This window comes from Ixodes scapularis, unplaced genomic scaffold (genome assembly GCF_016920785.2).
Source record: "Ixodes scapularis isolate PalLabHiFi unplaced genomic scaffold, ASM1692078v2 PGA_scaffold1__304_contigs__length_218370807, whole genome shotgun sequence".
In the NCBI taxonomy this organism is placed as follows: domain Eukaryota; kingdom Metazoa; phylum Arthropoda; class Arachnida; order Ixodida; family Ixodidae; genus Ixodes; species Ixodes scapularis.
In genome coordinates this window covers 5,873,072-5,894,418 of record NW_024609846.1, presented here as the reverse complement: position 1 = coordinate 5,894,418, position 21,347 = coordinate 5,873,072, and the positions used below count along the sequence as shown (strand labels likewise).

The 21,347-nt window shown below is 44.2% G+C and overlaps 1 protein-coding gene across 1 annotated transcript; it reads right to left on the bottom strand.

The window, feature by feature from the left end:
- Positions 1–1,173: 1,173 nt before the first annotated feature.
- LOC121836004 lies at positions 1,174–2,427 on the bottom strand. Its single transcript, XM_042290610.1, has one exon. It carries the CDS (start codon positions 2,425–2,427, stop codon positions 1,174–1,176), a length of 1,254 nt encoding a protein of 417 aa, XP_042146544.1.
- Between the last annotated feature and the right edge of the window lie 18,920 nt (positions 2,428–21,347).

Sequence of the window (21,347 nt, the reverse complement as noted above, 5' to 3'; positions counted from 1 at the left end):
CAGTAATGTTCTGGGCGATGACAAGACCAAGAACGGGTGACCGTGGAACAGCGTGCCCGGCAAGGGCACGGGCCATGCGCCACGCTTGTTTTCCTCCACCAGGGGAGTGAAGCGACTCGCAACGCTGCCGCCATTGTCTCCTTTGTAATCGTTTGGTGTGGTTCCGGAATGCTCTGTCTATCTTTCGATATCGCTGAATGTCCTCTTGCTTTGATGTTTTAAGTGCTCGGCGCTGTGCCTGGCGTCGCGAGGCACGTAACTTGAGGTACTTTAGGTCAGGGTTTGGCCGATATATGGGAATGATCACGGTTCTGGTCGCTTTGGATAACGCATTGGAGATGGCTGCGGTGTAATCCAAATTGCCTAGAGACATTATTTCGGCAAACAACACGCGGTAAGCATCCCAGTTAGTCACTTTGCAAGTCTTGTGCGTGGTGGGGCCTCCTTCTAGTGAAGTAATTTTGATTGGTAGGTGGTCACTGCCCCAGCTATCAGGTTCCGCTGACCACAAGGCTCGTACTGGGGACGTAGTGAAGCTAAGGTCTAGTGCACTTCCCTCCACGCCAGGTCGTACGAAGGTGGCCACTCCGTCGTTCAAGCATTGAAGACCAAGGGCAGTTGCGGCATCCTCAAGCAGTCGCCCGCGAGGTGTTGTTTTCTTATCCCCCCAGGTCTCGTTGTGGGCGTTAAAATCCCAAGAAACAGGGTGGCTGGTGCGCATCGTGAGAGAATTGCACGCAATAAGGAGGGGTCCCACTGAACGTTATGTCTAATGTAGACTGAGATGACAGTGACGTCTGAGTTCCCTTTTTTGATTGTGACAGCGACATATTCGGCGATGTTGTCGCACAAGTCCGACAGGTCCACTTGTAATTGAGGTAGATCTCGGTGTACGTACAAGGATGCCTTTGGAGGATCTGTTGATGTGAGAGTCGTCCGAGGCGTACTATTGTAGATAACATAGGGCGACAGGCGAATCGATTGTGGTTGGCAGTTTTTCTGCTGGAGGGCTAGTACTTCAATTTGGTGCCTTTGTAAATATTGCCGTAAGTCGTCTATCCGATTTCGTAGTCCATTAACATTCCACTGAAGAATCTGAGGTATTAAACAGCGTCTTGCGCAGCGAGGAAGATGATTTTGCGTCGATTGCAGTCCGGCCTTATTAAAGCGAGACTACCTAGACCAGGAGCTGGCAAGTGGCAGGAGCATGTCGATTACTGTAACCAGTGCCTGAGCGAATGGAAAATTTAGAGACGTGAGAAAGGTACGTAGCTGTATGGCTAACGTACAAATCGCACTTCCGAAGCTTTGAGGCTTAGGTGTTGCATTAGGTATTGGTTTAGGATCACCAGGTGGCTCACTGTGCTTTCGGGTTGGCCGGGTCAGACCTCTTGAAGGGCCTTTTTTGGCGGTAGCTGCTGAAGCACTAGATGGCTGAGTGCTTGGTCCAGACTGTACTGGGGGAGCTGCTGAGGCGTCTGGAGCAGTTTTGCCTGTCAAGTTTTCCAAAGGAGGGAAGTTATCCTCGCTCTGGAGTGGAATGCATGATTGCTTATCTTCTTTTGAGCCTTGTGATCGTTTTCGAGGTGTCCAGTGTCTTCCAGTTCCACACGCCTCTTGGTCGTTTTCGATAGCAGATTTAGCGGAAGTGTAGTTCACATTTTTCGAGCTTTTGTAGTTGCTGATTTGTCTTTCTACTTTGTAGATGGCACAGACTTTTGATGTCGCATCATGGCGCTTCTTACAGTTGGCACATTTAGGCTGCTCCGCTGCACACTCATTTACTCCGTGGTCGCCGCCACAACGACTGCAGCGCTGCGCCTTAAGACAGGTGCTTGCAATGTGGCCGAAGCGATTGCACTTCGGACACTGCCTTGGCTTTTCAAGGTAGGGAAGAACTTTGTAACGTGTATGCCCGGCAGTGACATATTCAGGTGAGGATTTTGTTGCGAAGACCAGTTTGACAATTTCTGACTTTCCAAGTCTTCTCACCTGGATTACTGAAGCTTTTTCTCGCATGGCTGCCAAGAGATCAGCGTCCTCGATGTCTGCAGATACTCCTCGAATAATACCCACAGATGCCGATGGTGGAGGAGGTTCGTAAGTTTGAACTTGAACTGTTTCCAGGTTCTTCAGTTGCAGGAGTGCTTTTGTGGATTCTACATTTCTAGCATCGATGGCCAGAAGATTCAATCGGTAGTTGGGCCGAGTCTGGATGACACCGTCTGGGGCCAGACTGTCCAGCTTTTGTTTTAGTACCAGAGGGTTCATGTTGGTGATGATCGTGGTTGGGTCGTTAGGCTTAACAATGACTGTGACATTATAACCCGGCTGAGTTATGATTGTGTCCTCACTTGACTTTGAGCCGTGACGCCTCTTCTTCGACGTTTGGGTTTGCCACCCAGCTTCGTCCTCGAAGTCATCCATGACGCTATCATGAGAGTCTTCAGGCTTGTGATGTGGTTCGGCAGATCCAGATTCATCCTGGTTAGGCTGTGGTGGATTCGGGAGGCTCATATTACGTGGCCCCCGTTGGGCGGAGTCGTAGCTCCTAATTGGGTGTGGACAGGAGACGTCTTCTTGAAAAACCAGGGAAATATTTGGTCAATAAACCAGGAAATAACCATAAAATAACGTAGTCTTCCTAGAGCGACAAATTCGATCGTCCTGGCTGGAGCGTCGTCGTCGTCGTTCTCCCACGACACACAATTGAAATAGAACGTTGTTTTGGCGTGAATCTATCGACGCACGTTAGAGTGTAGCGCTGTCCCTGAAAAATCGCTAGGGGTCCTACCAGGTCCCGATATATATTGTTGAAACGGCTGTCAGTCAAGGAATTCTCGGCGCGGACTTTCTTAACCACTCCATTGGTCGCCAGTGTTACCGTGGCTCCACAGCAAAATGTGGTGAAAGAAACAATTAGGAGACGGACGTTCCAAAACAACGTTCTATTTCAGTGGTGTCTCGTCAGAAACTGCTCTTCGTGAGCGGGTGAGCGTATAGCTAGCGCGCCCATATTTTTCTCTTTTTAGAGTGCCGAGACTGGACTCGCTTGTCGGTGCGTCCAGTCCCTACAGAAATGCCCCCTTTTAGAGAGGAGGTAGGACGAACGATCAAAACACACAAACATCCGGGTGCCAACAAAGTTGGCTTTTCTCTGCCGTGTGGTCGATGTCACGTAGCGCTATTTCCTGCACATTCGCTTGCTCAATATGTGCCGGCTTTAGTCTTTCCAATGCAACGGTTCGTTCTTGCCGTTCTTGCCGTTGACACGCAAGACAAACGTGTCCCTTCTCTTTCCGACGACTGGAAAAGGTCCGATGTAATGTGGGCGCAGTGGCTTCTTTAGCAAGTGTCGTACGAAAACATGAGTGGCGTCTTGGGGGTCCTGGGGCACGTAGGGAGATTTTAAAGTTCCTTGCAGTGCAGGCACCGGTCGCAAATTGATAAAAATTTCCTTGAGTTCTTCTCATAAAAATAAAAGAGATGGCTCTTGGCGCGTGCGCGTGCTGCACCTCGAGAGAGCTCGTGCAAGAGAATGCTCTGAAGCCGCCATCACAGGCAGACACGTCGTTCGGTTCTCTCGTTCAATGTCCCCACTTTGAATAACGTGGTAGGACTTCGCGGCCCCCACACTGAAAAGGTTGAGGCGTCTTCCTTTCCACAGAGCACATCCAAATTCAATCAGTGCGAGCCAAAGAAGCAACGAAGAAGCCGAGAATAACCATAGACCTTTAATAAAGTCAGAAATGAAACGCTGGGAGATGTGAAACGTCATAATTCCTTCATAACCTTACCGAAAAGTCCGGTTTTACGTTTTACTATCCGGATTATGGAACCGGAACTTTGTTTCTGGAAACCCGAAATCCAGATTTCAGACAAAGGAATAATTTTTGAAAACCTAAATTCCAGATAGAATCCGGATAGAATCCAGTTAGATTTCCTTTTCCATAATCCGGATAGCAAAAAGTTATACCGGACTTTTCGGTAGGAAAACCTTATTTGTTAGTATAAAAGGAATTCGTGGCTCGTCAAATTGCGGCGATTGTCTTTTTGCGGCTCACTGTGCGGGAAGGGGGGAGCAGCTGTATACATGAACCTTCACAACAACCTTCGATGTAAATCAGTGAAATATTTAACATGCCTCAAAAAAGGGACATCACAGACCATAACACGCCGACTGTCCTGTCTTTTACAAATTTTGCGTAAAACCGTGTGAATCGCTCAAACATCAAAAGCGACAAATCAACATAATTGGACATTCTGACACAGGTTGCATTAAGCGTCGTTCACACATATGCAACTGAATAAGACCGAGAGAGACCAGAGCGGTTTTTAAACCTCTTGCGACGTCTTAGGACCGCATGCGCTGCAGCGGAGCTGGTCCTAAGACGTCGCAAGAGGCTTGAAAACCGGTCTGGTCTCTCTCGGTCTTACTAGGTTGCATATGTGTGAACGGCGCTTTAGATACATTTAATATGCATGCTCTAGATTTGAAATCCTTTTCAAGCTCGGAACTAGATGTAGCTGCGACTTGGCGCAAGACACCACGTGGGCCTCGAGAGTATAAGCGTTCAGAGAAATGTTTGCACAACACCACGGCCATTGGGATTACCAAGTTCTACTCATTAGGGCCAAAGTGGGTGGAGTACGCATCTTGGCACGAAGTATGCGTGCGCACGTACCGCTCTAACATCAAGCTAAGTGTTTGCGCCTTAGAAAAACCCACTGGAATAATAAGCAGTGCCGAAGATCTTCTTGAGCTGACTATATGCGACCTTCCATCTACGAAGTGTTTCCTTTGCCAGTGCAGCTCACGCCCAATAGCTGAAACTCTTACTTCGCCCGGCCTGGGAGTCCCAGATGATGATGAAGTGCCGTACGCAGCCTGGGAGAAAGCAGAGCTGATAAGAAAAGAAGTGACCCTTTGTTACGTTTGTGGAACAGCTTCGAGAGTGCTTGAGAAAATGGGTGCAGCACGAATATAATCGACGCGAGAAGTCAACACGATAAGTGAAGCAAAACAATTTCTAGAGAAAGTTAATGACCTGCTCCACTTTGATTTCGCAGAGAACTGGACAACTGTACTGCCTGAAGAAGTTCAGTCACATCACTGGCAAAAGACGCACGTTTCGATCTTCGCATGCGTGTTGACAACTAGAAAAGGCCGCGTAGCTGCGCCCTTATCAGGAATGACACCAACCAAAATTCCGCTCAGGCATGCTACGCCGTTCCGAAAATTCACGAGTAGCATGAGGACGTTGCTCCGCTGTAGAACATGTGACGTACGCCAGTGACGGTGCGGCAAGTCATATTAAGAACCGGTATCAACTTTATGAGCTCACGAAAACCAAGTACCTGCCGGTCAAATGGCTATTTTCAGCTCTGGGCATGGCAACAACGCCTGCGATGGGATTGGATTCCTCGTAAAACATTATGCAACTCTTTTTAATCTCAGGGGGCCTGTCACATCAGATATTAAGTGTGCGTCTGATATGGCTGGACGTCCCTAAGACAAAATTACCGAATGTTGCACTAATTCACTTGCTAAGCCCTGGTGTGCAGGTTTTCAGGAAAATGAAAACGAGACACAGTGATTCCGTCAGGCCTGTGCCTGGAATTCAATCCTGGCACTTCTGACAGTGCACACGCGTTGACCTACTGCAGAACGAATTGCGGCTATCAAGAATGGGAGCGTCTAAAAAAAGCCACTTCGGAAATTGAACTCGCTTCCACCAGCGTCTGCGCCTAGTGTAGTGCAAAGCGGCTACAACAAAGCTCATAAAAATCTGATGACAAAGAATTATAAATAAAATTTTATACACACCGGGTACACTTCAGTATTTATCTTCTCTTCGCGATTTACGGCCTGTGGGTACCATTTCGAAACCTCAGTCCAACTCCATGGTGTGAAACGATTCTGATGATTTTATTATCCGTCCGAAGGTGCTTGCGCATGGAGGGAAGAAACCTGACCCTCGGGCCTAGCCAGCGTGCCGCGCTGTTTACACCAACGCGCGCCGGAGAACTAGGTGCAGAGCGCTAGGGTACCTCAACGTCTCACATAAACATGTGCTAAGTGGAGCCGCTCCGGTCGCTTCCTTTATGTGGCATAAACAGAGACCCAACACGCCGGCTATTGAAAACAGGTCCTGCGAAGCTTGCCGGATAAGAGAGCCTCTAAAACGCTGTGGACCACACGCATTTCCTTGGACTCTTATAAGAAAACGCACTAACGATTCTCAATTCAAAACCACCGTTCGCTCTCTGTGCCTTCAATTTGTTTCTTTTTGAGCAACCTTCAGCATTTTTAGACTTTTTAGACTACAATTAATGAATTCGTCATCTATGTGTACCTACACATAGGTGACCCCATTCATGCTGCTGCGTTAGCCGCAATTTGGTGATATTTCTAGCTTTATGATTTCAAAGACACAAAATAATGCAACATGTTTTATGCTTTTGCAGATTCGCTGGGTATCTATCAAGGCCCTTAATGTGGGAGAGTTAAACAAAAATCGAAGATGGTCTTTTGTTTTGAGTTACAAATTAACTCATAATTCTTCAAATGACACAGACTTGACCGTTTCTCATAACTTTATGTCGCTGCCCGGGACAAATTTATTCAGCGCCAATATTTCCAAGATAGAGAACAACACGCTGGTAAAGTTTGAATATTCTGGTATTTATAGACACGGAGAAAAAAAATTAAAGTATTTTTTCGGGATGTGCCATGTTTGCGAGAATTTTCTAGATATTAACAACGTCGATACTTAATGATAAATATGTTGAGGCAATCCTTCTTATACGTAATTTTCAGTAAATATTTCTAAACTTAAAACCTAAAAGATATATTTATTTTTTTAGAAAGGGAAGGGGGGGGGGGGGAGAAGCGTTTAAAATGCCAACATTGCGCAATTCGCAGAAAGCGCTTAGCACTGAGAGTGGGCTTCTAATTTTTTCCCGCCAGGAAACTTTTTTGTTTTTTTTCACAAAACAGATTTTGGGTTTGTTTTGATGGACATTGATTCTTCAAAATATATTTTCTTTGTAAAATTAAAAATGATCACCAAACATGGTAGCGGAACTTATCGGAAAACACCCTGGAGGCCTTTTTCAGGCCATGGGGGATACACAAGAACAAATGGTTTTTAATAGAGCACTGCGCACCAAAATATTGCCGGTGTGAGCTTAGTTTGCAAAGTTTAGCCTATGCGGCTAAACGTTTTTTTTTTATATTTTCACTACAAATCCCTGCATAATAAATATTACATATTATAAAGAAATGTTGAAAGGGCCTCATTGTTATCGATAAAATATGCTCAAGGAAAATTGTATTGCTAGGTCAAACTGCCATCATGTCCCTTGATGACCGTGATTGCATTATTCTACGTTGCAGTTTAATTTCTTGGAATTTGTTTGATTTCATTCGTTTTCATTTGAAAACTTTACTCACCATATCGACGTTTCTTGCTGCTTTTGTATAACTTTTAATAATATTTTTAAAATCTGTACTGAGTGTTTTATGTATTTTGTTTCATATCGTATGTCCTCTAATAGTATCAATGTTGCTGTTTTGTAAGTGCGTTATGTGCTTTTTCAAGGATAGCGTGAATTCGTTTAAGGTGCTGGGTTTTTTGTTTGTAATTATTTTCCGCACTTACATTTGGTAGATTTACACCAATTATACTGTCTTAACGCTCAACTTATCTTGTGGGTTATTTTTCAACTACATGCAATATATAGCTGTGATTATGTTAAAACAATTTTCGTGAATATTAATTACGCTGTATTTTTTCGGCAGTACCAAGTCCAAAGTTCAGATGGTGTGAGTAAAGCCATTAAACAAGGTACGCTTTAGTGCAACAATACTTTAGCCATCTTGGTGATTCAAATCATTGTTGCCAATTGTTTGAAGGTTTGTACGAAATCGCAAGAATGCTGCTTTTATATTGTGAAATGCTCTGTAAAGGAACCGCCACTCCTAACATTTTGTCCGTCAGCCTGTCCTGTAAGTTCGTCCGTCTGTTCATTTCTCGCCAAATTTAGCGAAGACACTAAACTGGTGCCAAGTTAACTTGACATCAATTTAGGTCGCGTAGTCTATGCACCAATTAAGTTTCCCCACCAAACTTGGCAGAGAAATTAGTTACACCTGATCTGACGACGTCACGTGACTTATCTAGCAAATCAATTTCCCCCCTAAATGTAGCAAAACAGTTGATGTAAAGTAACCTGATACCGCGTAACCAATACACTCATTCACTTTCCGCGTCTAGCACGAGTAGTGAAACACGATTTTGCGCCAGAAAAACGGGAAAAGAGGAAGGGGAACATGTCGACGGCTACGAGGCCTGGACGTGCTGGTACATGGCACTGACACAGGCACGCTGACCACAGAGAGGAAGCTAAATGTGCACCTCCAGGCCAGACTCACGCACAGACTAAGAGAGAGTGCAAGGTATCAACCAGTATGTCCAATGGACCAGGCGGGAAGACACCGTCCCCCAGGCAGGCTGCTTGACATCTGTGTGGGCTGCTTCTTTAAGTCCAGTAACTTACAAGACTGCAGCTAGTGCTCGAGTTGAACCGGCTTGTTTCCTCTGCAGCAGTTGCATCTTGCGGAGTGGATGCCCGATGACTTCCAAGTCACCCTCCCAGCGGGTGTGCAGGCTTTGGCAGTGCGGATTTCCTCCAGAGCAGCGAGGCCACACGGCTAGGTTTTCCGGGCAGCGGCTTCGATTCCCGCAAGGCAATAGATGTTGCGTGACTTTAACACCTTCAGTTTCCCCGTGAAATTTAGCGGGGAAATTGACGTATCGTGATTTGACGATACGTGACCCATAATATAATTTCTCCTCTCAATCCAGCTGGAAAACCGACGTCCAAATGCTGTTACCTGAGCTGCTCTCCGTACCTACAGAGCAGAAAATCGATATTTTTGTTTAAATTGTAGCGACATCAAATTGAGGCCGCTCTGTTCTGGGCACCAAAATTGCAGCTGCCACCAAAATATTGGAGAATGGGTTCCCGGTACTCTGAATGTAGCTTATTTACTGGCTGTCGACCTAAAACGACCTTGGATAGTTTTATTAAAAAATACAAGTATTGATCGGCGCATATGGCAGCGGAGAAAAATGTGTGAAACAGTATAATAAATAAACAGTAATACTAAAATAATTAGAGCAGAACAGCAAAAACACAAGGTTTCAAAGGTTTAGTTCAACTTGTTTTTGTTCCTTCCACATATATTTAAATTTTTCCTAGGCATGTGACACGAAAGACTGTTTCAATTTAGATTTGCACACTGCCATACAAGGTGTAATAACAGCATGAATATGTCTACGTGTGCTAAGAATGTCCCATATTTGACACCCTCAGGCACGTAGCCAGGATCTTGTTTCGGGAGGGAGGGGGGGGGGGGGGGGCGCCCATGACAATATGCTGTATGAAGGGGGGGGGGGGGAGAGGACGTCCCAGAAATTGGAAGATTTCGGGGGGAGGGGGTAGGGCCCACGGCCCCTCCCCCCCACCCTGGATACGTCCTGGACACCCATTGTTTGTATGCAAATATTTTTCAACATTCTAGTAAATATGTGTGTCATTCTCAGTTTTTCAAAAGTGGTCATACCGAGCGCAAAAAATTAACGCGTTTGCGGCAAACGTTTGAAGGATAGAAAAATGTAGATGAACTTTACATTTACGGTGATAAACACTTAGTTGTCTCGACCCAATTGGTGTGCACATTACTTACTTTTCTCTGTTTTACATTTTAACAACCAGTCTGTGCAACTTTTTCTGCACATTCCGACAGTTGCAAGTGTCGATTCCGAAAACAGACGTTTTTGACGCATCACCATTTCTGAAATAGCAAATGTTGTATTGCTGGAGAACGGAATGTTGACATCATAATCTGATCTGTGCATGAACTCAACGAAGTCAAAATATTAAATGTTTTCTACATGTTTTTTTTTTCTTTTTTTTTTCTGAACCTTGAACTTTGGGACATCTCAAGAAACAGCTACATATACCCTGAGGAATATAAAGGTTACTTGCCAAGCCCTCTCCATATGATTGGAGTATAGAATTTAAAAATTGTCGAATAGTCTTTAAAGGGTACCTACAATATTATGTATGTGAAAAGCACATGGAACAATTTTTTTATCTCCTTATTGGTATTTGATGTGTACAGCAATAATAGACCTGATTTCTTAATGCATATTCCGAACCTGAAATTCCTTCCCTTAGAAAGGGAAGGCCCTCTTAGAATACTAGGGAGCTTTCTAAGATGACCTATTTTTGGCCGAACACATTCTATGTAGTCTAAGCATCCCAAAAATTTAAAGTTGCAATCGTGTGCAGCTTATCTCACCAATAAAAATGTGATAAAAAATAGTGAATCTCAGACGTACTGATGTACGGCCGAATGTAGGTGAACCACGGGGATCATCAGACATTCACAAGCGATGGCTTAACGTGCTGACAAGCAGCTGACCAGTGGTGCTCGTCTTAACGGGAAGCCCTCGCTTGCAATTGACTAACGAGTGTCTTTCGCCATTCTACCCTATTCGCCTTGATTCGGTTCAACCACATTCGCTGTCTTTCATCACATTTTTTTAATAGTGAAATAAGCCGCACATGATTGTAAGTTTTGGACTATTGGGATGTTTAGAGCACATATGTTGAGTTAGGAACATAAATATGCCAGCTTGGAATACTACGGAGTGCCCCTTTAATATGTGCCGTGATGGAAGTGCTGCGCCAATTGCGCCATGAACGAAAGTCTGCAACATCTCGTGCGAAAGCCTTATTTTCTCTTAAAATTACGCCATAATTGCGCCGGGATAGGCTTAAAGCAAAATATAAAAAAATAATTTAAAAGTGGTCAGCCCTAATATTCAGTAAAGTAGAAGGAAAAAAATATTACGAATATATTTTACGGCGTCACTACTCGGCATATAATTTGTTTCATCTTAGGTGTGAGCACAATAGAAAGCAAACACACTAAATAAAGCACGAGCCACGGGGCATTCCTTGCACCCAATTGGTTTAGCCGATGAAGAATAACGTACAGGGAGATGAATGCCATGATGTCGCGCTTTTATGCTATTTAATTCGTCCGATTGGCTCATAGAGTCGGCTGTAGTGTCGACTTCAGGTGAAACAAAGTATAAGGACTGGTCCTCAGTCACTCTGGCTCGTTGATGCACTGGCCAGTTGATTGTCGACATCGTCTAAATTACCACACGATGTCTGCAAGGTCAGGACTAAAAGTCTCGAGAAAACTTTGCAAATTAGTAAAATGGTGGTATACTGTGATAAAACAGAACCAGGGTCTTGTGCTCCTGGCGAAATCACTCGACTGTCATTTCTGCCATATGCCTTCGTGCCGTGACTGCAGAGTACCGTGGCACTTGCGCCGCTCCCGTCAACCTTCACTAGATCTCAGCACTTATGAGCGTGCATGCGTCGGACTTCACCGCTTTGCACCGGAGTGCTAGGAGCAGCAGCTGACCTGTTGGAGGGTTAGCTCATCAGGCACGGCATTCATTCTCAGGATTATTACAGATCGACCTTTTTTTTTGTCTTCATTGCATATTAATCTCTAACCAAAATTTAAAAACAAAAAGAAACAGCCGAAAAAAATATTTTAAAAAATGTAGAAAAACACGGGTCTCTATTTTTGAATAAATACGGCAGTTCTTCTGCAGCTGTCGAATGAACGAGCAGCCAAATTTGATTCAATAACAGTTCCAAAGCCGCTGAAGAGCAGTGTCAAATTTAAAGCACAAGTGTAGGCTTTCATAATATTTGTCGGTGGTTGTTTTTGTAGGTTATGATATTGGAGTTTTGAGTTTGGCAGGTTCATTAAACTTGGGGGACGCGTTTTTATTGGTACAACGGATATGCTGGTTTTTGCTGACATTTTGCAGAAATTATATTTACAGGCCAATTAAACTACGAGTGTAGAACGGGAATGGGAGGGAGGATTTATCACAACTGAAGGGTTGGTCTATGATTTATTTTTCAACCATTTTTAGTACCCATTTTAAATGACCTCGCTCTGACCAGAGCCTTATTTAAAAGAAAAGAAGGCTATCTGTTCCTTTTGCATCCTATTTATTTTAAGCTCGAATTGCGATAAGTAATATGCTTCAGTATCAAAGGGTGGCTGGTAATAATTATCAGAGACAAACTCATTTAGATGTGCAATCAATTTTGTTTTTTATTTGCATCTGCTCCAAAAGCATCAGTGGCTGCATGCTCCATACCAATATTTCGAATGGTACAGAACCTGCTACAAAAGGTTGAAATGCCGCTTTTATCACTGTATATGTCATTTTTTATTTATATATAAGAACAATTGAGCATACAAGGAAAACAAACCCGGAACATGATTGCAGGCGAAAGTGGAGAGCCGATTTGTGCTGCCAGTATTTCTCCACTTGTTATGCATTTGCTTGACAATGTTAATCACTGCAGATTCATCTTGGACATGACGTCAAAATGCGAGAGGCAGCATTTACACACGTCGTGGAAAAGGCTGCCAGCCCTGGTCGCTATCTCAGAATGGTCTGCCGATCACTATGGGAGCCTGCGGAGCTTTTAAATAGGTGCGTGTCAGGGTAAGCCTGCAGGCGTCTCCTCTAAGAGGGTGCAGTGGGAAAGAAGCCCCTAACACGCGAAAAAATTTACGCTATGACAGGTGGGTGTTTCTGATCATCCTGGAAGGGCATAATATCTGTTGTGGCTGAGCTGTGCACATAATGTGTGTATAGTATGAGCTATAATTTACTTCGATTTGATATATTTTTATGAACCTATTGTTCATTTTGCCTTGTGTAGCACACATGTGCAGTCAGAGGCACTATGATGTGAGATAAGGTAATTGCGGCCAGACCAGGATAAATGCCGTGTGGGACGCAGCGTTCGGCTTTTCGCACTGGGAGCGAGGCCAAGAGGTTCAATCTACAGTCAAACCCGATAATATCGAACCCGGTTAATTCGATCTATTTGTAAACGGACTAGTGGCGGCCATAAAAATGCATAGCGAAAAATTCAGTTACATCGAACAAAAATTTCAGCAGCTCCCGATAGATAGAACTGCGAAGTGCGCCGTTTAGCTTTGCAAGGTGGCTTTCCCCCAGGGGGATTTCTCAAGGGGTGAAAGCCAGCTTGCAGAGAAAGCTGGCTTTTTTTTGGGGGGGCGGCCGCCTCGACCACTTAGAAAAAAAAAAAAAAAAAAAAACGTAAAATCTCTTCTGTGGAGGGAGATAGTAAGCCGGTAAACGAAGAAGTTGCCACTAAACAGTTGCGGCGATCGTCCCTAATGACGTACAGATGCCCCTTCGAGTGTAAACTACTCTTCTAAATGTGGCGTGCTTGTTTGTTGTCGAATTCATTAAAACTTTTAGATAGAGGTGCCCGCTATATCGAAGTGGTAGACGGTTTTTTGCGGGTTCGATATAATCGGGTTTGACTGTATTATGTTGCTCACAAATAGGGGAAAGCAGATTGAAAGCGGGAGGGCGGAATGAGTGATAAATTTACTGATAACCAGGCTGAACACTTCAGAACTTCCTTGTTTTCTGTAGTAGTTGTTATTTTATTATTTTATGTTTTTTATCTAAAAAACTACTCGTGTATTTTCTTTTCATGCACTGTAGGTTCTATCACGCAATATCAACTTGCCCAAGCTATCATCTTAGCCATCCGGGTGTGCTGGCAAATACGGCAAGGAAGAAAAGAGCCATGGACAGCTCCGTGTGCAAGGGAATGTGCGCGAGTGGTGCGTGTTGGAGAAAAAAATTAAATAGTAAGTTTCATTATTTTTGTCTTTCTAGTTTTATTTCATGGCAGAATGAACACCTAAACCTTTAAAAAATTGGTGCTCTTTTTGTACAATTCGCTAGCTGTTGTCTTCAGCAGTCCTTTCTGCATCTAAATGATGCCATGTATGCAAGACCAGGTCACCCCAGAAGAAACTAGATTGGCCGGGTAACATCAAAACACACTTGACAGCTTCACGCAGAGGCATCAGAACACGCCAGGACACCAGAGCACGCCAAAGCATCAGAACACACCAAGACCAGTGTCTGAATTTCCGCTCTGGTGTAAACGTCAGAAACACACCAGACCCGGGCTGGGGGATTTTTCAAGACGTGGCTTGCACTTGACGTCATTTCCGATGACCTCCAGAGAAAAGTGAAAGAAGGAGTTCCCCTCTTATCAGGATCCTCATTTGTGCCTCTCGGATATGCACACACGTCGCAATTCTCCTCCCGGAAGATTATTGAAGATAAACCCGTCACCCGAAATTCTTACAGATGCAGCTTCCCTCTCCTCCTTTTGCATGGTGGTCAAATGTATTCGACGTGACGTCAGTGCAAGGAGCCTATAGGGATGTCTTGACTCGACAGCTTCCACAACCAAAAATTTGACACCAGGCATCGTATTAAGTTTCGGTTGCTTCCGTTCGTAGCCTTAGAGCAGTCTGTTTACAAGCTGATGCAGAACTGCAGAACTACGTGTTAAGCGGGAATTAGACAGCTGCAGGGCGGTTGCGCGCGAGTTTATCGCCATGATGAGCCGGCCAAAAGCAAACTTTTCTATGCGGTCTCTTCAAAGAAGCATGATTCGTTTGACTTATGCTGTACTGAGGAGGAAAGAAGATAATGTTTAATGTCGGCCAAATCGATGCTCAGGCTGACTCCACACTAATACAGTAAATTTTACCCAGTAGCCCGTGGCTATTGAAAAAAGGGGGAAACAGCCTTTTTTCGTAGAAATGGAGCGTGCCGGTTAGGTTACTCTGTTAGAGCAGAATAAGCATGTCGTTCGGTTTTCGTCCTCTATGTTATTCTCCTCTAACACAGTAACCTCTTCTTGTTGCTTTTCTAGCGGAGGTGCTGCTTTCTTTGCTTATTTACATTGATAGTACAGTCTACAGCTTTATCTTAATAATCTAAAAATGGAAGAAACAAAATGGTTCTGGTAAATTTCATTTCGGGTTTATACTGTTTGTTCTATCCCGTTCTGAAATGTTACATTGTTATGAGTTTCAAACTGGACAAAGGTTCAATAAAGGTTCCGAAGCCAAATAAATATATATATATATATATATATATATATATATATATATATATATATATATGAATCTTTTTGATTCTATGCCCTTTCTGAGCTCACGGCAATAGGTCGCTTTTGTTGTTATGACTTTTGCCAGAGACTGTGTTGAAAGCTCGCAATGTTTATTGTCGGTTTGACGTTGATAAAGGTTACCATGAAGCTTTCAAAGCGTACAAGGCATAGAATGAATGCTTTCTTTGTCGCCCCATCTTAGTTCTTCAGTGTCAGGTATTTCACCATGGATGCATTGTGTATTATTCTAGGATTGTTTTTGACCTCGGGGGAAGGGTGGCATGCGCAGAAAAGTATAACAAGTTTTATCGGCCATACACTGTATTGCGATATTCGAGATGCTTGCTTAGTGCGAACAGCGCTAAGAGACGTAGGACCAAGAGGGGAAACACAGACAGGGCGCTCCTTCAATAAGACACGTAGTTGGGAGAGTAAGTGGTGCAAACTTGTTTGGTGCGAGCAGCGCTAGAATAAGTAGGTCTAGTACGATGGTACACACCCTGTCTGTGTGTTTCCTCGTCCTGGTCCTGCGTGTTTTACCGCTGTTTACACAAAACAAGTGTGAACTACCAACTAGCCCAACTACATGGATTTTTGAAGTTCATTCGAGATAAATACGTGAAGATACTTTAATTGCAATACAGAAATACAAATGCGATCAGAAAACTCTATTGCAATACAAACGTACAGATCAAAACAGCATTTCATAGCTACTATCGAGAGGCATTTTATTGTGCTAATGCTCATCCGAGCGTCCTTTCCAATTGCAACATATAGTTTGAACTCAAAAAGGCGGATTCAACCCCAATTTATCCGTAGCCTTTTGGTGATTTTTTTATTACCAGACTAGTTGCTCCTAGCTCTGCATGTAGGTTTGGCTCTCGGGGTTCACTAGAGCAACGGGCTGCTCGCGCCGATGTACACGAGCTAGGTTTTGTTCGCCCGGAGTCCGCCGCTAACGACAGTTTGACAAGATTTTATTTCCGACTGGCTCCAAATTGGAATCACGTTCAAGCAATGCAAACTAATTTTATGAATATTCTATTTGCATTTGGTATTCTGTATTGGGAATGCACTCGGGTTTTCAGTGTTTTTAGTCGGGTCATTTGGGTGTAGAGGGCGTCATTCACCTACCTGACGCCTTGACATCATGTATTCGCTTCCGCGGCCTTCACCGCGTGTTCGTCGCATGATGTTCGGTGCCGACGAATACGCAGTGAGGTATTCGTAATGTATATTTGCAGCAGAAATTTCGATGTTAAACTTCGCTCAACAAAATTCAACCTTTAGATTCGAGCCTGCATCACTAGAGTCAGATCACGCACGAATCACGGTTGTCAGTAAAAAACGCCTTCTCACCGTGGTGACGTTTTCAGCATTTGTGCGTACGACGCCTGCTTTGTTCGCTTTCGGAATCGACAAACATGCGCGGGATGAACTGCGAGGGTATGCTGAGCTGTGCGATCTCCATACCAAGTTTTGTGTAAACAAAAAGCTTCTGGACAGTGTGACCTTCAGTGTTTCTGCTTATGGCGGATGTTTTCCTCGCTTTCCGAAGAGCGGAGCGGGCGTGTTGTGGCCTCTGAAGGTTGCACGCTGGGTTGTGATTTTGTGAATGTAAAAAAATGGTAAAATAATCTTGTAAGCAGTGATAGAAAGCAGGCGAGCTGGTAATGAATCGACATCTTGTAAACCCTGAGATGGGGAACGATTAAAGAACAAAAAAAAAAACGATGAAAAAACGAAAAAAGATTTTGTTGTGTTCGTCCATTTTTTATCGTTCCCCATCTCAGGTTTTACAAGATGTCGTAAAATATTCTGCCCGCATCGAGTCACCGGCGCTATAAAACTCACAATAAAACATCACTTTCACCTTTTTTTTTAATAACCTGAGTTTTATTTTGGCGTTTTCGCAATTCTTGTTTTCGTTCGCAAATTTACTGTTTGTGTGCAACGTGAGCGACCGTGCTGTTGCGCGGAGCATTTTTTAAGAAATGAAGACAACACCTGTAAATCTTTCAGTGGCGCTCAAGCTGCGCAAGTGGACAGGTGCTGGTAGCTTTGGCTTCATATCCATGGAAAGCTGTGCCAAGCATTAGCCGTGCGGAACGCGCTCTTACTTTGACACCGGCATAGTTACTGGAACAACTCAGTTGGGAAATCGTCATAGCGCCTGCTATGAAAAACTGGCTCCGATCCGTACTCGAGAACCGAAATAAAGGCGATCGCAACGCCACCATTTCTCCCGCAGCGGCCACTCCGGGAACTGCACGGCTCCACGTTTTGGTGCAGGTCAAGTATCGCAAGGATTGGTGGCGCCATCTCGCACTGCCATTTCGCAATAACTATAAAAATCAACTTTCATGATTTGACTCGCCGCTATAGGGCAGCGCTTTTACCGTATCCAGTTAGATCTCGGTGGACTCGTCCTTTACGGGTGTCAAGGGCGACTTTCCCGACTGAAACCAGCGTAACCAAGATAAATTGTATTGTGTGAATGTCTACACAACCGGAACTTAGCCTATATAGACGTAGGTGTCTCAGTTGTACATAAGAAATTTGGGCAATGCAGTACAACCGCTATCCTGGGGTCGTTAACGTGCACCACAAAATAGTAAAACAAGACCGACGCCGATACCATGCTCATCCAGATTGAAACTCTCAGGGGAGGGGATTAAACCCATGATCTCTGGGTTCCGCAGCACCAGCTGTCGCTCCACGCGTTCCAAACTGTGGCACGCGAAAATATTCCACTGCCGATCCCCCCGACCCAGATCGGTTTTGTCGGAGAACTCCAGTATTTTCTTGTCTTCAAGAGAATGAGTTAAACCACTCCACCCAGAATAGTCAAAGCCTATGCATCAAAAGATTGGCCACATCGCATTAACATAGAGCGTGGAGACGAGCGCTGCGTCGCCGCTTGATTGTAAATCCAGTGCAGCCAACGCGTCCAAAGATTTTAAGCATCTGGCTCTGCCCAAATATTGTCTGCTTTCTCTTCTACATCGCCAACACAAACACCAGTTACTGAATTGACGCTATTGGAATGTGATGACGTACGTTCATTAAAAAAGCTAGGAAAATACTAGTATTCGCAGCAGTCACTACTTTTGTTTTTTGACCGTTAGTACTTTTCACTATTTAGTGCCTCAAACGAGCCACAGGGAGTAAAACGTTAGCAAATGTAGCATTTACTACCTTTTTACTAGCGATTTGCAAGAGCAAACGCGCGGACAAGATGAAGGCGTCTGTTGCATCGCCGATGACCAGCATTTGCGAGGCACTTACTGCTTTAGAACTCAGGGGGAGGTATCCAGGCAGAATAGCAGCAGAAAATATTGTTTAAGGTCTGGAGCTGACTTTATAACGATCGCAGCTTCTGTTCCTGCACGTCGTGGTTGGCAGCGCAGCCACGAGCGCAACCGCACGGAGGGATGAATGGATGGATGCTAACGGCAGTACCCTATATATCGGGCGGTAGCTTGCGCCCTCTAGACTAGCCGCAGCTCTTGTTGATCTAATGGCCATGCGGCTTCTGACTTTCTTCCCATTTCCATTGTTTTGGAAGCGTTCATATTTTTACTTTGGTTTAAACTGGGTTTCATTTTTTTATTCTTGTATTCTTTAAACCACGCTTTTCCATGTTGTAAGGAAGGCTTGGCAACATTGTACGCCAAGCAGGTTGGGGTCAGTCAGAGTTTGCGAGACGCTCATTCTGCAATCAGAGCCTGCCAATTTTTTTTTTTTCGTGTGTCGTGTAAGTTGCTTACGTTCCTGTGTTCGTCTGAATAGTGAACGTTCGTGCGGTCGACAGGACGGGTGTTTGCACCTCGTCACCGGATCCGACGCTCGCCACCAGATCCGCCGTTCGACGGCGATCGTTCGGCCGGTTCAGTGGCGTAGGTTTGTGCGTTCAAGAACATTCGCTTGTTCGCTCCTGCTTGACAGTGAGAACTTATTTTTGACGACCTGTGTGTGCTTGGTGGTTGAATGATTCTGATTGGTCTGCCCTGGTTCGTGACTGCAACGACTGGTGATGTGTGTCGTTTATCTAGCTCTAGGACTAATGAATCAATAGATGTCTTGGCATTCTACGAGTCTTTTTGAATTTGCTTATAGCTCCCTCAGAAACGCGAGCATTCGTCATTGGAGCACACAAATTAAGATGTGAGTTGCATGCGGTATTACTTTTGCATGTATTGCTGTCGCGCAAACACGAAAGGAGTGCAGCTGCCTTCGTACTCACCGTGAATTACAGCATTCGTTTTTGTCGCGGGTGACGACAACAAGGCAATCTCTCGCCGACAGCGAGCGCATTCGCTTTAATTCCCTATAAACGTAAACTTCAAAAAAGCTGGCTTGTGGTTGCTATGCGGGAAAGCGAAGACATGGATGCTAAGAACCGGTAGGGGAGGTTGTTTTCTAGACTGTTGCAAATAATTTCCGTGTTTACCTTTGTTTTGTACTAGGTGATGGCCGCCTTGAATAGTTTGAAGAATTCGATTGGTGCAAAAAGAGCAGTTCATTTGCAACATTATTCACTGCCGCGGTGATACACGACAAGATTGCGCACTCAAATAGTCAGCATAAAGGACTGATGGGCAGTCAAGGATGTTAGCGATCACCATGATTAGATTAAGCGTGTTACGTGTGTTTGTGGTATTTGTATGTGATCAGTGTTTAAAGCCTTGTATGAGTTGTGTGCTTGCTCTAACTACCTCTAGATATAACTATAGCTCGAACTGTAATTAACATTAACTGCACTGACTCCACTAAACGCTCGGTTTAGGGCTAGTCAGGGATGAGCACTATTTCAAATACAAGTATTTGAAATATGTATTTCAAATACATTGTGTATTTTGCGTTTGTATTTAATTAGAAATTGGGTAATGTATTTGACGTGTATATTTAAATACTAAATCGTGGGTATTTCAAATACAATTGCAATTAAATACAATTTTGCGGGCGAAAATACATCCCTCAAATTTATTGTCACGACTCAATTTGCTCACCTAAGACGTGTCCAGAGTAGGAAGAAAACTACGTTCTGCACCAAATGCAGTGTCTCTCATTTAAGCACAAGCGTTTAGTGACTTTGTGATTACGGTGCTAGTCCAGGGCAAGAATAGTGACGAAATCGACGTTCACAGGCAGACTGGCTAAATAAGTGCCTGTGACCACTTGTGACGCTTTCCAGCTTGATTTCCGTCCATACTTTGGCCTCTAACATTCTAAATGCGCGGGTCGTCCAGATTTTCGTAACTGGTGCGAGTTGCAACAATAAAAAATTCTCTAGCTAGTGCTGCGCGTCTTAGTCGTCTCGGTTCTTTGTTGGTCTACAGACCTTTTCATTTCAGTAGTTGCCTCACCGGCGGATAGAGGGCGCTGACGCACTCGGCGCCATTGGGTTGCTTCAATTTGGTTGGTTCCGGTTTCAACCTGAACATGCCTATGTTGCTGTTTTACGTTGTTTTTGCTCAATTTTGTAATTAGATTATTTTCCTTGTAGCACACAACGAATGAAACAGTTGTTTTGAGCCACTTTGAGGACTACGAGGTGTCTTGAGCCTAAACTGCGGGCCTTTTACCAACTCCTTTGATGTATTTTACTATGATTGATTGCGAAACGCCTGACTGATGTAGAGGGAAGATTACCATCGTCTACGTCCGTACCCGATGACACCAGTATTCAAAAAAAAAACTAATAAAGAGACTAACAGGTGAATGGCAAGAAGCATATCGACAGCTTGATTAGCAATGTGCTGGATCGGCCAGAACAGATGAGTTCGCGAGTTTACTACTCACTGTTTGGTTTTCTAGGGCACCCAAACTTCAGTGAACTTCGCAGGGAGAGGGAGAGAGAGAGAAGTGTTGAAAAGAAAAGAAGCCTGGAACTTATTAACCACACCGTCGATTGGGGACGTATCGTGTAATGACGCAGATAATTGATATAAACAAGTAATATCGTCTCAGCCGCTTTTTTTTTGTAGGGAGTATTTGAGCATGTTTTGACAGGCTGAGTAGGAAATTTTTGAAATTATCAACCCTGCTAAAGTACTCATAAGCAGCATTTCGGGATATTGGACCTAGGAAATAAATTATTTTTATATAAACATTTGCTTTTTCAAGATGTGATATAAGTGACAAGCCCGTGAAATTAAATCTGGCATTTGTCTTTCGTAGAATTGGCCAAATAAAATTAAAGG

Excerpts from the sequence above, each read along its gene's own strand:
- LOC121836004 (XM_042290610.1), bottom strand. The coding sequence starts at position 2,427 with ATGGATGACTTCGAGGACGAAGCTGGGTGGCAAACCCAAACGTCGAAG.